Source organism: Danio rerio, chromosome 17 (genome assembly GCF_052040795.2).
Source record: "Danio rerio strain M-AB ecotype USA chromosome 17, GRCz13ab, whole genome shotgun sequence".
Classification (NCBI taxonomy): domain Eukaryota; kingdom Metazoa; phylum Chordata; class Actinopteri; order Cypriniformes; family Danionidae; genus Danio; species Danio rerio.
The window spans coordinates 14,008,428-14,027,996 of record NC_141037.1 but is presented as its reverse complement, the minus strand read 5'-3'; the positions used below and the strand labels follow the sequence as shown (position 1 = coordinate 14,027,996).

Sequence of the window (19,569 nt, the reverse complement as noted above, 5' to 3'; positions counted from 1 at the left end):
TCGATGCTCGAGTGACGTCACTGGCGTCACTGTCTCCGTTCGGTCACACACTGTGTGCTTGAAGTTTGGACTTGCTATTTACTCGCAATTTAAATCTTAATCATTAAATTCTTCCTCATTCGCTAAGTATTTGTCTCTCCTACTTAGGGTGACCAAACCCTTAATACATTTATACAAACAAAGCTGCTTTAAAAACGGTCTGTCCCTCGAGCATCCGCCTGTTGTTTGTAGCTTTAGCCTGCTAGCGCCGCTGGTCAGCTAAAGCTACCGACCTCTTTAACCATACACTTTTGACTTACTGGCTTTGCTCTTTACCCCGTAAAATGTCGCTTCCGTCTCTGTCCTTGTGTGCAGGAGAAGCATCGATGGAGGCGTTGGAGCTGGAGCTGGAAGAAGTGGAGTCCCAGATCCGCGCGCTGGTGGTAAGACGGTCGCGGCTACGGGAACGGCTCCTCGCCGTACCTAATGCTAAGGCCGTCTCATCACCTAAGGTACGTGGAAATTACAACCACATCATTCCCTCTACCTCAACCCCGCGTCCTTCTCTGTCCAGGCCCAGCGCACCCGGGGCGCGGCTCAGCCAGGCGTCGTTCACGCCGACACCCGGCTACCACGGCGCCTGGGTGCAGCCGCGCAAGGTGCTTCCCAGATCCCGGGGCAGAACGTCTCCACCTGTGTTCGAGATCTCCACGGAGAACCGCTTCTCCCCTCTCCGCGAGTCGGGTCCCGATGTGGCCATCATCGGTGACTCGATCGTTCGTCACGTCCGTGCCGCCTCCTCAAAAGGTAATGAAGTACGTACTTTCTGCTTTCCTGGTGCCCGTGTGAAAAATATTTCTACACAGATTCCAACCATCCTGGGCGCTGCCGAGAGCCCTGGTGCCGTTGTCCTCCACGTGGGGACAAACGACACCGGGCTCCGGCAGTCGGAGATCCTGAAGAAGGACTTCAGGAGCCTGATCGAGACGGTTCGACGCACCTCGCCCGCCACGCAGATCATCGTTTCTGGGCCGCTTCCTACCTACCGCCGAGGAAATGAAAGGTTCAGTAGACTTTTAGCTTTGAATGAATGGCTAATAACATGGTGTAAAGAACAGAAATTGCTCTTTGCTAATAACTGGAATCTTTTCTGGGAGCGTCCTAGGCTCTTCCGTCCTGACGGCCTGCACCCCAGTCGAGCCGGAGCTGAACTCCTGTCGGACAACATCTCCAGACTACTTCGCACCATCTGACTAGCAGGTAAAAATTCACAAAATTCACACTATAGCCACCTAGACTCTTGTTCACCCCACTTAAACATCAGCAACACATATCTGGCGAATCCTATAGAGACTGTGTCTGTTCCTCGTATTATTAGATTAAGAAATAAACGTACTGTGTGCTCCAGGAAAAATCTAGTAAGAATCAAACCAGAAAAACCAGTAGAAAGTGAAAATACAAATTTCGTAAAACTTGGTCTCCTAAACATCAGGTCACTTGCACCTAAAGCACTTATCATTAATGAAATAATAACAGAAAACAATCTTAATGCACTCTGTCTCACTGAAACCTGGCTGAAACAAAATGACTATATTAGCTTAAATGAAGCAACTCCTCCAGGATTCTTATATAAACATGAGGCTCGTCAAACTGGTCGTGGTGGTGGAGTTGCATCAATCTTTAGTGATTTCCTTAATATTAAACAGAGAAACGGACTTATGTTTAGCTCCTTTGAAGTATTATCGCTTAATGTTCAGCTTCCAGATACTATACAAAAACCTATGTTATCTCTCGCTTTAATCACCATATATAGACCCCCAGGACCCTATGTCAAATTTCTAAAAGAATTTTCTGATTTTATTTCTGACTTACTAGTCAAAACTGATAAAATGCTAATTGTAGGTGACTTTAACATCCACATAGATGACGCTAATGATACATTAGGGCTCGCGTTTATGGATTTAATACACTCACTTGGGATAAAGCAAAACGTTGTGGGTCCAACCCATCGCTTAAAGCATACATTAGATCTAATTCTGTCTTATGGAATCGAGGTTATTGACGTAGACATTATACCACAAAGTGATGATATTACAGATCACTACCTCTTACTATATAAGCTGTGTTTACCTGAAATCAGCAAACCCGCTCCAATACTCCGCCCTAGTAGAACTATTGTTCCGTCAACTAAAGATGAATTTATAAATAACTTACCTGATCTCTCTCTATTTCGTAATGCACCCGCAAACTCAAATGATCTTGATGTAGTAACCAGCAGTATGGATGCCATCTTTACTAGCACACTAAATACTGTGGCACCCATCAAATTAAAAAAGGCTAGAGAGATTATAACTATACCATGGTATAATAGTCATACTCGTGCGCTCAAAACAGCAACCCGCGCCCTGGAACGTAAATGGAAAAAAACTAATTTAGAGGTCTTTAGAATTGCGTACAAAGACAGTATGTCCAGCTATAGGAGGGCTCTAAAATCTGCCAGGACCGAGCACCTGCGCAAACTGATAGAAAATAATCATAACAATCCTAGATTTTTATTTAACACCATCTCTAAATTAGCAAATAATCGGTCATCCTTGGAACAAACTACTCCACCGCAAATTAGTAGTGATGACTTCATGAATTTTTTCAGTAATAAAATAGAAGGCTTTAGACAGAAAATAGGAGATGCCAAACTTTCTGCACCGGCTTATACTCCAAATCCTGTAAATATTTCATTAAATCATAATAATAACCTACACTGCTTCAAAATCATAGAACATGAAGAGTTAGTAAAAATTATAAATAGCTCTAAACCAGCTACGTGTATGCTGGACTCAATTCCAACAAAATTACTGAAAGAGCTGCTACCTGCTATAGGAGAACCTCTTCTTAACATTATCAACTCTTCTTTATCTATAGGCCATGTTCCAAACTCTTACAAGCTAGCTGTTATTAAGCCTATTATTAAGAAACCGCAACTAGACACCAACAACTTAGCTAACTATAGGCCTATTTCAAATCTTCCATTTATGTCTAAAATACTAGAAAAAGTTGTTTCCACTCAATTATGCTCTTATCTGCAGACGAACAATATTTTTGAAGTGTTTCAGTCAGGTTTCAGGGCTCACCACAGTACAGAAACCGCCTTAGTGAAAATAACCAACGATTTACTCTTAGCTGCTGATCGAGGGTGCGTCTCGCTATTAGTTTTACTCGATCTTAGTGCGGCATTTGATACCATTGACCACAATATCCTCATAAATCGTTTAAAGTCTACAGGTGTCCAGGGACAGGCTCTACAATGGTTTAAGTCATACTTAACTGACCGCTACCAGTTTGTAAATCTTAATGGACAGCCTTCACAAATCTGCCCAGTAAAGTATGGGGTGCCTCAAGGATCAGTTTTAGGCCCTTTACTGTTTACAATTTACATGCTACCTATGGGAGACATTATTAGAAGACATGGGATCAGCTTTCACTGCTATGCAGATGATACTCAATTATATATTTCCACTAAACCTGACGAGACGTCTGAACTTTCTAAACTAACTGAGTGTATCAAAGACATCAAAGACTGGATGACCAACAATTTTCTTCTCTTAAACTCAGACAAAACAGAATTATTACTTATTGGGCCTAAATCTTGCACACAGCAGATCTCGCAACTCAATTTACAATTAGAGGGATACAAAGTTAGCTTTAGCTCTACTATAAAAGATCTGGGTGTCATATTAGACAGCAATCTAACTTTTAAAAACCATATATCCCATGTCACAAAAACTGCCTTCTTTCATCTGAGAAATATCGCTAAATTACGAAATATGCTATCCATCTCAGATGCAGAAAAGCTAGTCCATGCTTTTATGACTTCGAGACTGGATTACTGTAATGCTCTATTTGCTGGCTGCCCAGCATCCTCTATTAACAAACTTCAATTAGTACAAAATGCAGCAGCCAGAGTTCTGACCAGGTCTAGAAAATATGATCATATAACCCCAATTTTATCCTCCTTACACTGGCTGCCTGTTAAATTTCGTATTGAATTTAAAATATTACTTCTCACCTATAAAGCTCTAAATAATCTAGCTCCTGTTTATCTAACCAACCTTCTGTCTCGCTACGAACCAACTCGCTCCTTAAGATCTCAAAATTCAGGGCTTCTGGTAGTACCTAGAATAGCAAAATCAAGTAAAGGAGGTCGAGCCTTCTCTTTCATGGCTCCTACACTCTGGAATAGCCTTCCTGGTAATGTCCGAGGCTCAGACACACTATCCCAGTTCAAAACTAGATTAAAGACCTATCTGTTTAGTAAAGCATACACTCAGTGCATCACCTAGCGGGTTCCACACTGGCTTCTACATCTTGCTTATATACACTATGAACAGCAGCTACGCTAATTATTCTCTTTTCTCTATTTTCACCTGGGGATACTCATCCCGAGGTCCTCAGATTAGGCGGAGTCACTGATTGGATCCAAGACCAGCGACGTGATGATCCCAAGGATTCCATATCCGGGACCAGGCCATATCCTGAGCTGCTGCTGCGCTGATGGTCGTGGGGAGTGGAGAACATGAGTCTGATTCCAGCGACGCTCCAGGGACAGACGAGTCTTCATTGAGGCCATCTTCCAGCATAAACCACGGCGAATGAAGTTCTGCACAAGACTTTTGGCCAGCGGAGAAATTAAAATGGTCGTGCCCAACTGAGTCTGGTTCTCTCAAGGTTTTTTTTCTTCACTCCCATCAGGTGAAGTTTTTTTTCCCTCTCCGCTGTCGCCACTGCCTCGCATGGTTCAGGATTGGTAGAGCTACGCATCGATGAATTTGCTCTTCGGTGTTTGAACTCTCAGTAATGATTAAATCACACTGAACTGAGCTAAACTGAACTGAACTGAACTTAAACACTAAAACCTGAACCACACTGTTCCAGTTACTATGACCATTTATGTGAAGCTGCTTTGACACAATCTACATTGTAAAAGCGCTATACAAATAAAGCTGAATTGAATTGAATTGAAACTCCAAACTTTTAAACACTAAAGTCATCCCATTCTCCAGTTTTACTCCCAAGTTATATTTCTTTACACTGTTAAAATCTGCTGGAATAAAAAAAAAAAAAACAGATTCAATAATGATTTCATGCCTTCTCTATCTAGTTCCAGATTTTCTGTAGGTTTTATGCAGGTAAATGTAAAGTGTTGGTGGACAAAGTAAAAAAAAATAATTGAAAGCAACAAAATAATTTAAAATGTTCTCTAAATGGACTGAACACGATCTTCATTTTCACATGTAATGATATGACTATTAATTTAATACCTTCTGCTCTTATTTAAAACCTTAAATTGTGAAGGAGTGACTTTTTTGAAGCTATAAAAATAACGCAGTAACTCAGAGTCATCAAAAAGAAAGAAAGAAAGAAAGAAAGAAAGAAAGAAAGAAAGAAAGAAAGAAAGAAAGAAAGAAAGAAAGAATGAGGACTGTATGCTGAGGAATGTGTGCTTAAATGTGCTGAGCTCACCTCAGGTTTCTTGATGATCTGGATGCTGTACATGTGGTTCTTCATAGGGTAGATGACGATGAGCACGTCTCCAAACTCAGTAGGAATGATGCCTCTCCGATAGTCCCGCGAGTGCTCAGACCACACGATGTGCACTTCATCATTACCCAGGTGTCTCAACTGTAAACACACAGAAGAAATGAAATCTAGTCAGAAATCTGTACAGAGAGCATGCTCATTCAACTTATTCAAAGGAGGTGTCTTTAAACTGCCATCACCAAAAAAGTCTTTTATATAAAGTATTAAATACATTTTCAGTTATTACACATAACTAATTTTTCAGATTTTTTTGTTTTGTTTTATTTTTATGTTTGTATTGTTAGGATTTTTACCTAAATCTGGTTCAATCCCATGTCAACAACTCCTTTAGAAATATTATTCCCAGGAAAAAACATGACGTGTTCAATACTTATTTCCTCAGCTGTATAAAAACTAAATAGAAAGTTAAAAACTAAACTAAAACTAACTAAAACCATTATGAAATGAACTAAAAACTGTAAAAACTGTTTAGAAATTAAAACTAATTTAAAATATCTTTGGTACAAACGGCCTTAAGCTTCTGCACTGCTCATATTTTATGGCCGTCACGCTCTCTTGAACAAAAGCAAAACTTTAACTTGTCCGAATTGAATCTGGACTCTGCCATTCTGCAGATCCATCCACTACAGTCTTATTAACCTTGCTCTGTGACAGCTAAGAGAACGGACACTTGCGCTCTCTCTCTCCTCCTCTCATTTATCTTCCAGCGATCACTCCATCATCCCGAGACCCGCTCAATCTCTACCATGGCCATGGACGCAGTGACCCGTCAGCGGTCTCGAGTGACGGACACAACCTTTACGCAACCAATGACAAACTCTGTCCTTTGGAGTCAGCGATGGACATCAGTCATTTCTTTAACTGCGGCGTTCCACCGGCTCAAGTTGTTTAAAAGGCTGTCAATTTATACGCTGAGTTGAACAGGCCCAAAATGAACGTTTACCAACTACCAAATGCAAACAGTATTTGTGTAAACTAGCTAGTGTATGATGCTACATAGATAAAGAAGACACTGATATAAGAATACATAATTAAATTATAACTGAATATAAATCATAATCATGATTTATGTATCCAGAACACGCTCTACCACTTTACATTTGACTCTCCAACCCTATTTCTGTGTTTAAGTTTGTTTTAAAGACTTTTTTCCCCTCACTTTTAATTATTCTTGATTACAATTTTTTAAAATGCTTTTAATTGTTTTCTTCTTAAATTTAATTAGCTTATTTTTTTCTCTGTGTTTAGTACTTCTATGTACAGCACTTTGCTTAACATGGTTGTTTTTTTAAATGTGTTTTAATAAATATTGTATTGTACTACATACTTAGTAAGTTAAAAGCATAATTAATATAAAATGTTAGACGTGTTGTAGATGGTTTCAAAAAGAATTAGAGAGCATTTTATATAAAAAAAACTCATTTAAAAATATAGAAGAGAAAAAAAAAGATTTAATATTATTTAACTCATTTTTTTTTCCATATACAAATATTTTCACCTCAAAATTTATCCAGTGCAAAAAATAGCAGAAATAAAAAGAAAATTAGGTTTGGCATCAAAAGAATACATTTTTAACATTAAAAACATTCTAAAAAAACAAACAAATGTTTAAAATGAATGAAATAATATATTTTCCATGAACTATGACAACTTTTTACTCCCTAAAAAGATCATATTACATAAAAATACATGGAAAACCAATCTGCAATAAAATAAATAAATAATAGAATATTAATTATAATATCAGTTAGAATCATAATATATTAAATTGTAACAAATAACCATCAATTATACTACAATTAGTTAAAAAATAATTTATGGCTGACACACTGGAAACAGATCCATTAGAGTGCATTTTATCTGATAAAACAGAAGCCATGAAAGAACCAAAAAAAAAAAAGGCTGGAGTAAAAAATAAAATAGAAACTAATGTTAATGCTAATAGTATAGAATGTATTTATTTTTTACGAACTACAAGAACTTTTGGAATAGTTAGGGAGAGAATATTAGATGATGAAAGCTGCATAAATCAGCAGCCATGAAGAAAGAGAAGAAAAAAAAAACAGACGTGCACTTCCTCATTACCCAGGTGTCTCAACTGTAAACACACAGAAGAAATGCCATCGCAAATCTGTGCCTAGACAGACAGTACAGAGCTGTCAAGCATTTAAAAAAAAATCTAATCAATGATTAATGAGTTTTTTCTGAATTAAATCCCTTTTAAATATACTTTTATAAAACAATAATTTCACATTTAATCTTAAGAGTATTCACATTAACAAAGAACGCATATTATTAATATTTGTTTATGGCTTTTTTCTTTTAAAATCACAGTTCCCAATACAACTGACGTCTTTAGCAAATGTTGTTCTTTTTTTAATGCTAATATCATTGAAAATATTTAATTTCAACTACAAGAACTTTTGATTCACCCAGAAGGGCATATTAGATATTAAAAGCTGCATAAAACAGCAGCTGCGAATGAAGAAGAAGAAGAAAAAAGGGGGCAACCACCACACCATGAGCACTTCATCACTACTCTGATATCTCAACTGTAAACACACAGAAGAAATGTCATCAGAAATCTGTGCCTAGACAGTATACTTATTAGAGATTTAGTTTATTTATAGTAATTAGAGCTGTCAAGCATTTAAAAAAATAATCTAAATAATTGCTAATTAGCTTTTTGTTTTCTGAAATGAATGCCTTTTTGGGATAGGATAAAATGTATTTGTCCCCAAGAGGAAATTTGTCTTGGGCAAAAAGGTGCTACTCATTGCTCTAAGCAGACAATAAAATAAATAAAACAAACAAAACTATAAAGAACATGCATTGTTTGAAAAATAAGACCATATATAAATATATAAATATGAAATATATAAAGCACAGAACACTGTCAGGTGCTAATGTACTACAGGCGTTCAACAGTTTTAACAAGGCAGCAAAAAAAAAACGCTTTGTGGCTACACATTGTGGGTATTCAAAGATCACTGAAATAAAGGACACCATGCTACTACAAGCCCTTTAGCACAGTTTTTCCCAACAAACACGATGGTAAACCATCTAGCCCAGTTGCCTTATGGCTGTTTCCGCTGTCAAAAGGTACCTAAAAGCGAACCGTACTGTACCACTTTCTTGCAAAGGGTACCAAGCAGGCATAAAGGGTACCATAAGGTGCATCACAACACAAGAGTCTACTTCTACCCAGGGGTGTCTTTAGTAACAGGTAATATTTGTAACACGTTATTGCATTCCTCTAAATCATTATGTGTCTTAAATATCAAATAGAAGTCATTTAACTAATTTGCTCTTTGTAAACTATCCAGTGTTGTAACCTGTTTCTTAGCAGGGCTCATATTAGTGATTTCATTGTTTCCCTAAGTTTTCTTTTGTTAGATGTATAAAAACTTCCATAATTTTATTTTAATCCCATTTTAATTAAATTCACTTTTAAAAAACAATCTAAGATTCAATCTTATGAGTATTCAAATCAACAAAAAACATTTTTAATATGTGTTTGATGGCTTTTCTTTTAAATCAATGATCTCACTAGTACTGAAATCTTTAGGAAACTTTGTTCTTTTTTATATTTAATAAATATTTATATTTAACGCTAATATTATTGAATATATGCAAAAGAACTTTTGGATTCCTCAGAAGAGCACATTGGATGATAAAAGCTTTAATATATTTTCCCTTTTCTCTCTCTTTTAATTTTTTCTTTTCTTTTTTTTCTTCTTTTATTATCATTATTTTTTTTACTTAATACACCAAGCTGCCAACTTCAACTTTTGGTACTGACCTGTTGTAAAATGAGTGCACATGTATCGTTTAAGCACATCCTATACTGTGTTGCACAATATGAGGGTTATAGTGTGGATTATTTAGTTTTTTTTTATCAATTTTGCAATGTTATATATTTTTATACATTTTTTTTTTCTATTTGTACAGTTATTTTCTCTTTAAATTTAGTTTGTTAACTGTCACAAAAATCTGATAAATAAATCTTTTAAAAAAAGCTGCAGCTGTGAATGAAGAAAAACAGCAGTAGCAGCAGAATAAGTGTGTGTGTGTTCGAGCTGTGGCACCGGCGGCCGCGCTGACACGCTTTAGTGTCTAGTTAACATGGTTTAGAGTTGCTATCGGAAGATCGTGCTCTGGATAGCCTCTCCAGCAGCCCTTGCAAATCCAATTTGCCTCTGAGGAGTCATGATAGGCGATGCAGCACAGGGACAGACCCAATCTAATTTGGGTTGAATAAGGGTGTGCGTGGTGTGGAGGTCCCCTCAGCTCCCCCGCAGGGCAAAAAAACGACAGTCCAAAACCCAAGCGCCCCGCGCGTCACTTCACCCCGCGCCTCATGCTCAAATTACAGCCATGAATTACATGAAGCCTTCAGCTGCAGCACTGCAGACCACCGGCTGCCATTTCCTTTCGGGGTGTGTGTCTGTGTGACAAAATGATTGGAGTTTTATTGGACGATAAGGTGGTCTGGACGGAGAGATTTTCTTTCATCTCGGCCATCGTTGTTTAATCATGTAATATCATTCTGAGAGATGCCACATTCGCTTGGCGGCTGATTGTGGACTGAACTCAAAAGGCCTGTCCTTGATGTGATAAGATGATTAAGATTGTATTGTTGTACAGTCAAAGTCAAAATTATTCGCCCTCCTGTGAATTCTTTTTTCAATTATTTCTCAAATGATGTTTAACAGAGCAAGGAATTTTTCACAGTATTTTCTATAATATTTTTTTTTCTTCTGGAGAAAGTCTTATTTGTTTTACTTCGGCTAGAATAAAAGCAGTTTGTAAATATTTAAAAGCAATTTTAAGGTTAATATTATAGCCTTTTTAAGCAATATTTATTTTCTGACTGCCTACAGAACAAACCATCGTTATACAATAGCCCCTTTCACAGAAACAGATCTTTCGGGAAGATTACTAGCAATATTCCTGGAAAGGGATCATGTTTAAACACTTCCTTTTTGTAAATACCGGTAAATAAGAAAAATAAAAACAACGGTAAAAAAATTCTAACATTACCGGTAAGTTGCCAAAATGCTGTGCTGTGTGAAATTGCCAGACAGAGCGAGTTAACATTTAGGACGCGCTGAAATGACGCATCTACTCCAATCAAACAGCAAACTTAGACGCATTCAAGCCCGCTTTTTATGAAAATAAACATTTGAATATTTTTCCAGACACATTTAGCTGCTAGATGTTAGTCAGATAACGTTTCCATGTTCATTATTAATGCTAACTGTGTTTGTTGATATTTCGAAATTATCGATAAAACGCTTATAATAATAAACCACTGTTTGTTTACCATACAGCTCGGCTTTAGTTGCTTGACGCATGTGCATGTGAAAAAGTGCTCCAGTCAGCGCCAGCGCGCACGCACACGCACACGCACACACACACACACACACACACACACACACACACACACACACACACACACACACACACACAATGTATTCTCAACATGTGAAAGTGGAAGTTGTTGATAATACTTATTCATCTACAGGATTTGTAATGTAGTCAAATGTGTAAACATTTAGCTACGGTTCGTGCTTCTGCCTTTGGATGTCTCTGGGACAAAAGAAGCTGCGTGAATGCTAAAGCTTTCATAAAAGTGAAACTATCACCAAACGCCAGACCCCTTTTATTGTATGTCTACAAATACAAGTGAAGAAAATAAACAAATTTTATCATTAAAAAAAAGCATAAATGCAGGGTTTAGTTGTGTTAAAATTATATCATACTTTTTTGAAAAGTTTGCATTTTATCATACATCCTTTTAACTTTACAATTATACCCTACATAGGAATTAAATGCTATTTTCATCGACATTTAAATCATATATCATCATCCTAAAAAAATCATTAATCCATTAATTAATCAGTACGATGACTAAAGATTTGAATTTGTTTCTTTTTAGTTTCTCTCTGTATCATTCAGTTTGGAAGAGTAAGAGAAATGCCACATTTGCGTGCAGCGTCTGAAAATAGTCCCCAGCTAGGTAACTCTAGGTCTTTCACAAATGTCTCCATGGTTGCAAGGTGGTGTGCAAGCAGGTGGTCAAGTTATCAGTTATCAGATTTTCAGGAGCTGCGTAATATCATTGTGCCTGCTGCAGCCATCGGTTTCTGTCAGTCTCAGTACTAGATGTAACTGCAGAAGGGTCAGACTTTAATAGGTAAATTATCACAACTCGCTGGTCATTTTTGAGTGAGATGCTAATGGTCTAACCTGATTCAATAATCTATGCTAAGCTAAGCTAAAAGTGCTATCTTCAGACCCGGGAGATTAAGTGAATGAATAAAAAAAAAATAATGGTAAAAGTCAGCTGTTAAACTTTAAAAAAAAATCCATCTTATTTCTGCTTTGAGTCAGTAAATAGTAAACTCTAGAAGTGGTTGAAAATGGACAGGACCAAAATATTTCAAACCCTGTTTATGCCTGTATTTAATGTCTTTTGTGATTGAATTGACAGAAAAAAACATCTTAATTCCATATGTAAGCACAGCTAATGATAGAAATTGTTGGTAGCAAATGACATTGAGGTTGGCTTAAATCTTTCTGCAAGCACCCAACGATAGAATTGAACAACAAACAAACAAATGTCCAACACCAACATCTTGACATCCTGCTTTAAGCCTATTATGTATACAACTCTGGAAGATGGTCTGCAAAATAGTTCATATCCTGTTTACACCTGTATTTGGTCTCCACTTGTAATGAGATTGACAAAAATCTTAATGCCAGATATAAGCAGTGCAAAGTACAGAAATTTTTGACTGTAAACATCATTAGTTTAACCTTTCTGCCAGCATCAAATAAAAAAGAGCATTTTGTTTAAATGGCCAATCCTAAAAATCCATTTTACATTGTGTAATACTTCTGCTCAAAGTCAATTAGAGTCTGGCATAAAATCATTTAATAAAACTGATGATGACAACAACAACAAAAACAACAACAATAATTTATATGTATACACACACAGACACACACACACACGCACACGCACACGCACACACGCACTCACACACACACACACACACACACACACACACACACACACACACACACACACACACACACACACACACACACACACACACACACACACACACACACACACAATATTATATAATATCAGCTAGTATGTTTTGATTTTTACTTGAGTTATTTTATTACATTATTTCCATTCAAGTCAATTCATGCAAGAAAACAATCTCTACCTTTTTGTTTTTTACTAAAAAAATTGTAGTTGCAAACTTCACCTAAGGAAAATCTTTATGTTAGCACAAACATTCACAAAAAAAAAAGACCAGCCCATAAAATCCATTTTAAATCTTGTCATTCTTCTGATTAAATACAATAACAATTTAACATAAAATATAAAAAAAATCTGATAATAACAACTATAATAATAATAATAATAATACTTCAAGAATTCAGACTTAGCTGATGATCGAGTTTGGCATGCTGTCCCGGGAGTAAGCCCTGAGCTCATAAGATCTTTAAGCCCGGGGCTCCCTCCTGTTTGCAGGGCGAGAGGGGAGTTTGAGCTCAGGTATTGTCTAGAGAACTCCCAAAAAACGTTTATCAATTTTTTTCAAATCTAATATTGCAAAAATGGGGCGACAGTGACACAGTGGTTAGCACTGTCGCCTCACAGTAAGAAGGTCACTCGTTCGAGCCTCAGCTGGATCGGTTGGCGTTTTTGTGTGGAGTTTGCATGTTCTCCCAGTGTTTGCGTGGGTTCCCTCAGGGTTCTCCGGTTTCCCCCACAAGTCCAAAGACGTGGTACGGGTGAATTGACAATTTGACTAAATTGTCAAAATTGTATGAGTGTGAATGAGAGTGTATGGATGTTTCCTAGTACTGGGTTGCAGCTGGAAGGGCATTCACTGTGTAAAACATGCTGGATAAGTTGGCTGTTTACTCCTCTGTGGCGACCCCTGACTAATAAAGGGACTAAGCCGAAAAGAAAATGAATAAATGAATGAAAGAATATTGTAAAAATATTCAAATAGTTTCCTTTTCATTCAAGTCAATTTATTCAACAAATTATGCTGTATTTTTAAGATCCCCAAAAATAACGACAAAAAAGACATTTCAGGAAAACCTTTTTGCAAGCATCACCTACAAAAAACAAACAAACAAACATTAAAATAAAATAAAAAAAAACAATCAACCCTAAAAAAGACCATCTCTGAAATCCATCTTCCATCTTGTGACCCTTTTGCTTAAAGTCAATTTCAGTCCGGCATCTACCTGACAATATCCTCAACCCCCCCTGGCTCATAAAAACAGAAAAGACACAATAAGCTTTAGGCAAGACCATTTCAGACTAAACGTAGCAATCTAATTAAAGGCCCCCCGCTGTCACAACCCAACAAACAGCCCACGAAATGTCCCACTGTACATCCCTCCCTCCACACTGTCATTCACAACAATATCACATTTCTTTTAGCGTTCATTAATAAGTCTTTGGGGCGCATTAGCACCTTATCGCCTCGTCTCTGTCCCACAAGACATATGAGAGAGGAAGTGAGGGGACAGCTATAATGACAAGCGATTGGTCATTCGGCATGGGGTCGGACGCTCCATAAACAGCCCCGTATCACCGCCTCCCAGCCAAGCTCATTAAGGGTAATGCTGCACATTATTAGATTTGCGCTGGCCATGTGAACGGAAAAAAATACCCATGCAGACAGACGTTTGAGGGTGTTTACCTCAAGGATGGATGCTGTAATAACCCAGGGGTTGAGTTTTATTAAAACTAACAGCTTGCAACATTGTTCATTTTGTCATATGAAGGTCACATTAAAACCGACTTGGGCAACTTTTTATTACACCTTTATTGTTTTTGTACAACTAGATGTCAATGTTTAGTTTGGTCTCAAGCAGGGCTGCACGATTAATCGAAAAAAAAGGTGATCTTGATTCCACCCCCTAAACCAGGGGTGTCTAAACTCGGTCCTGGAGGGCCAGTGTCCTGCAGATTTGAGCTCCAACTTGCTTCAACACACCTGCACCGATGTTTCTAGAAAGCATTGTAAGGGCTTGATTAGCTTGCCCATGTGTGTCTGATTGGGGTTGAAACTAAACTCTGCAGGAAAACCGGCCCTCCAGGAGGAGTTTGTACAAACACGAGTTTGTACACCCCTGCCCTATACAATCTTAATCTAGCATCTCTACAATTCAGCCATCTATATTTTCGAGTTCAGGAGAGAAGCATAAAGACGGTGGCACAAGTCTTCACATTGTTTTATGTTGCTCAGGAACTGAGCCATAGGAAGCATTTTACCTGGTGGCCTGACGGTCAATCTGGCCTGCCGCCTAAAACCAACAACGCCCCCCGTACCACCCCGGTCATCACTTACCGATCGATTCATCCCCCGTCAACACCAAACCCCATTTTTTTTTGGCAAAACTGTTCCACACAAACACAAGTTTTAATAAAAAATAAGCAAGCTTGAGATGAAATATGACATTTTAAAAGTGATTCAATTAAATATAACTATATAATTTAAACGACTAATTATTTCAATTACATAATTTCCAACAGAATTTGTTAAAAAATGAAAATTCATCCAACAGTTTTCTTTTCTATGAAGCTTTAAATGAAATAATCACACAATAATATTACAAAATATGATTTTTGTTGTTTTTCAAAACTGGACCAAGTGAGGACTCGGTGGAAAAAAAATTGGACAAATTTTGTAGTAATATTAATAAAAAGGAAAATCTGACTTAAAATATTTGCAACACTTTAGTTTAAATATTCTGAATTAAATATTTAACATTTTAAAAACTTGATGATGATGATGATAATAATAATAATAAAAATAATAATACAACAAAAAAAGCTTATCACATTTTAATATCTAATGTAATATCATAAAAACATTCAGAACGTTTCAAGCATTCAAAATATTTGAACTAGTTTCTTTTTTATCACTTGAGTTATTGTATTACGTCCTTTTAAATTCTTCAATATTTGAGATACCTAAAAATTGCATTTGAAATTAATCGTAACAAGAAAAAGGAGCCTGTCTTTATTTTATCAACATCATTTACATCACAGAACACAACCACAAAATAATAGATAAAATGAGGTGTGTATAAACCGTAAGATTAGCAGGCAATGAATTAAAACATCCAAACTGCCTACAGTTGAAGAAACACCCTTGCAGAAAGAGAAAAACCCGAGAATGATGTTTCTTCAATGTGAGGTCACATCGACTGCATGCAAGAGTGCGAAAAAGAAAGCCTCCGACGTCCCTTTTTAAATAAAAGGGAGATGGAGATAAAAGCCAGTGGGAGAAGCAGAACAAGAGAATAAAGTACGGCTGTTAGGAGTCATTACTTTCTCCTTTCCCTCTGTTCTGACAGCAGAGAAGACCTTTTCTCTCAACGGGGAAGCCAGAAACACAAAAGTGCAGCTCTCGGCAGGTATAAGTGTCCCACCCCTCAGATTAGCCTGGGTTAGGTGTAATGATGTGGTGTGAACGCGCGGGTCAGTGCGGTTCAGACTCCCACTTCACCTAAAGCACAGGAGGAGCAGAGCAGCGCTGCTGGAGAAAACTCAAGACACAAGAGCTATGAAAGAAATCACACAGCCCACAATCTGAAGGGGCAGAGAACAGGTGAGCCGGCGGGGGGAACGTTTAGCTCTTTAGAGAATCAACAGCTTCTGACTGACCAAAACAGCTCTTTTGTGTACCGTGTAGTGTATAGTGTATGCTTACAACGCAAAGCTGCCATCCCAGTTACTATATATTTTGTGCTTTTGCAAAGTGTTTTGTCCAGAAAAAAAGTCTATTAATTAAACAGGACTCAATGGAATGTAAATAGAATAAAAGCTGCTTCCAGGGTTGCCAAGTCTATAATTTTCCAGCAAAATTGGGCTACTTTGAATTACTTTGTGTGCTTTTTAAAACTCTTTGTGGGTTTATTGTATGAATTATATTTATATGGTTGTATTAAATTTTTTACTTCAAGAAATGTATGTTCTAATTAATAAAAATAATTCCTTACACTTTTTGACGCTTTTCTGGACACTCAAAGAGCTTTACACATTGGGAGATTCTCCTCATCCAGCACCAATGTGCAGCATCCACCTGGATGATGCGACGGCAGACCACACACCACACACCATATTGGGCCAGACCACACACCATCTGATTGGTGGAGGGGAGATGAAGACAATTATGATATTGGGAGGCCATGATGGACAGAGGCCAGTGGGCGAATTTGGCCGGGGTTTAATCCCTACTCATTTTCGACGGACATCCTGGAATTTTTAACGACCACAGAAAGTCAGGACGCCGGTTTAACATCTCATCTGAAAGACGGGGCTCACTGAGCAGTATGGAGTTCCCTTCATTATACTGGGTCATTACGACCCACACAGAACGAGGTTGAGCGCCCTCTGCTGGTCTCACAAACACCACTTTCGACAGCAACCTAGCTTTCCCATGTGGTCTCCCATCCAGGTACTGACCGGGTGCAGCCCTGCTTAGCTTCAGTAGGACATAGTACCAATGATAAAGACTGCAAGATGTTGATGTTGGGGCACTATACGAGAGACTGCTGCTGTTTTTATGAACAAAAAGAAGTCTTAAAATTAGGTCCTAAAGGTACAATTACAGTACAAAAATGGCCTTTTTTATTTCTATGGACAACACATTTAGTGGACCTTAAATAAAAAAAAATATTTAGTGGATACGAGTACTATTACTGTAAACTACAGATAAAACTAAATAAATCAAAGGAGAAGTTGATCCATTATTTTTACAAAAAACAGCATAAAAATAAAAAGCAATCAATTAAACTAAAATAGAAGTACTGTAATAGCATAAAAAAGTATATCAAAGTTTCTGTCAGGGCAACTCGGTTCACTGCAAAAACAAATAAATTTAATAAATTAAGTGAAATACTTAAAAAATGTATAAAAAATAAAAATGAATGAAATGAAATGATTAAAAAAAGAGACATTGTATAGTATAAAATACAATATAATTTTATATTTCTGGCTGGACATAAATGAGCATTTCAGGACAATGCCTAGTTCTTTTGACATTGTTAGTAACGTGATGACTTTACCAACAGGCCCTTCTATTCAGTAGGTAGAATTTAGTCAACCATCTACTCATGTCCAATATGAGAGCACCATGTCTATATATATATAAAGTCCTTTAAAACATCAAAATAAAATGGATGGAAATTGGCGTTACTTATTACCTTTTTAGTGAGCGAGTCGTCTGAGTCTGGAGGCATGCGTGTGGAGACGTGGAACATCACTTCCACTGTAGAGGTGGCAAAGTAAGGCATGGTAAAACCCGTGCTCTTGTTCCGCTGCAGGCCACCCATAAAGCCACAGTGATTCGTCAGGTTCACCTAACACAAAAAAAAGAGTTTATTAGGGCCCATGCATGAATATCCCAGCCAACTTTTTCTAAACCCCATGACGAATAATAGTGAATAATATGAGTAACTTTTATTAGTGTGTACCTTAAACAATAAGTGTTAAAACTAGATACACAGGTGTTGCAGTATTCCACTCACCGTTCAATCATTAATTATGAAAAGTAAACCTAAGTAATTGAACAAAGTTTTAGCTACCGTGAATAATTATAATATCACCAGATGGGTATTTGGACAGCTTTTTTACATGCATGTCAAAGCTGCTGTATGTAAGTTTTTACCTCTTCTAAAGCATAAAAATACCACAAAATGCACAAAATAGTGCACTTACTGCACTCCAACGAAATGGTAAAGTTTATGATTTAATTAATACATATTAACCCTTTCTAACAATATTAAATGATGTACATGCTGAATCACTGCTACGTGCTAGTCACAGCTCTAAAATTCAATTTCAAATTATTTGTTTTATTTTCAAGATCTAAGGCGAACAATCTGCTGCTGCTGCTTTTAGTAGTATGGCAATAAATGTCACGTAAAATAGCAATCAAACTCACTTTATTAACATATAACACAGAATAAAGCACATAAGGTGCACCTGAGGTGATCATTGTCAAAGTTCAGCTGCATTGTCAAAGTTGTTGTTCAGCTGCAAGAAATAGAAGCAGTTTCTAATATTTCAATTCGAGGTGTTGGTTTGAACAAAAACTCATTTTAATATGTAAAATATTCCTTCTATCACAAGACATTGCTTTTATTTAGAACACAGTTTAAATCAGCCTTCAGGCTCGACAGTCAGGCACCCTGCTGTTGGTGTCGTCAATCTGGCAACCTGCGCTTGCATTCGTTTTGAACCAGGTGTGCAATACCAAGTTCAAGCACTGGGTGTCAAACTTACATACTGCACCTTTAAATATTACTTTACTACATGCTCCGGAATACAGAAACAAAATAATTTGGAGTAACCCAAGAAGCCTTTACCACAGATACACTGATAAAAATGTCACAGTAAACATTCTAGAGGTTTATCTAAACAGTTAAAGAAAATCTGGGACCCATTTAGGAAATATTTTCAAAAACATGATGTATATGGAGTCCTGGTTCCAGCAAACTTCTTCTTTTTCCTTTTCCAAGTTGGAATTAAAGATCATTGTGTGATACAGATTGCACGATTTTATTGTTTTTGTTTCAGTGTGTCACATTATTATTTACCTTTTTTTTTGTTGATATGTTTTATCTTATTTCATTTTATGTGCTAGAGTTGACATTATTTATACTTTTTTGTTGCAATATTTTATTCTTTGTAATAATGCCATAAAATCCATAAAGTAAAAAATGTCACACTGAAATGCAAAACATGATCGTAATATCATGACATGCTACACAAAGTAAAACCTTTTTTACTATGGATATGCAACATTATTGTTTAAAATGATTAGCTTTAGTTCTACTGTAATGCAACATTTAGTAATTCAGTTTCCTTCGGCTTAGTCCCTTTGTTCATCAGGGGTTGGCCCATTGGAATAAACCGCTACAATAAATGTATCCAGCAAA

At 37.1% G+C, this 19,569-nt stretch overlaps 2 protein-coding genes across 29 annotated transcripts in view; one reads left to right on the top strand and one right to left on the bottom strand.

Moving 5' to 3' along the window:
- ralgapa1 (Ral GTPase activating protein catalytic subunit alpha 1) overlaps window positions 1–19,569 on the bottom strand; it is a 161,912-nt gene that overhangs the window by 40,466 nt on the left and 101,877 nt on the right. For 22 of the 26 annotated variants that reach the window (XR_015513095.1, XR_015513092.1, XR_015513089.1 and 19 more), the window contains 2 exons: window positions 17,833–17,988; window positions 5,497–5,655 (listed from right to left, as the gene is read on the bottom strand). Coding sequence is in view for 8 of the 26 variants with exons in the window: in XM_087290133.1 (XP_087146259.1) it covers window positions 5,497–5,655; window positions 17,833–17,988 (315 nt within the window). In the remaining 18 variants the exon portion in view is untranslated. Of the gene's footprint in view, window positions 1–4,998; window positions 5,656–7,408; window positions 7,673–17,832; window positions 17,989–19,569 lie in introns of those variants that run through there. The other 4 variants (XR_015513102.1, XR_015513091.1, XR_015513103.1 and 1 more) reach the window with 2 other exon arrangements.
- Window positions 14–4,997, top strand: LOC147839943 (uncharacterized). 3 transcript variants are annotated; one of them, XM_088651264.1, is made up of 3 exons: window positions 14–197; window positions 355–786; window positions 846–4,997. In XM_088651264.1, the coding sequence occupies exons 2-3, from the start codon at window positions 366–368 to the stop codon at window positions 1,037–1,039; spliced, it is 615 nt and encodes a 204-aa protein (XP_088507390.1). In that variant the 5' UTR covers window positions 14–197; window positions 355–365; the 3' UTR covers window positions 1,040–4,997. The 3 variants fall into 3 exon arrangements, with proteins under 3 accessions (XP_088507390.1, XP_087146280.1, XP_087146281.1); XM_087290154.1 differs by having other exon boundaries at window positions 355–4,997; XM_087290155.1 differs by having other exon boundaries at window positions 14–253; window positions 355–4,997.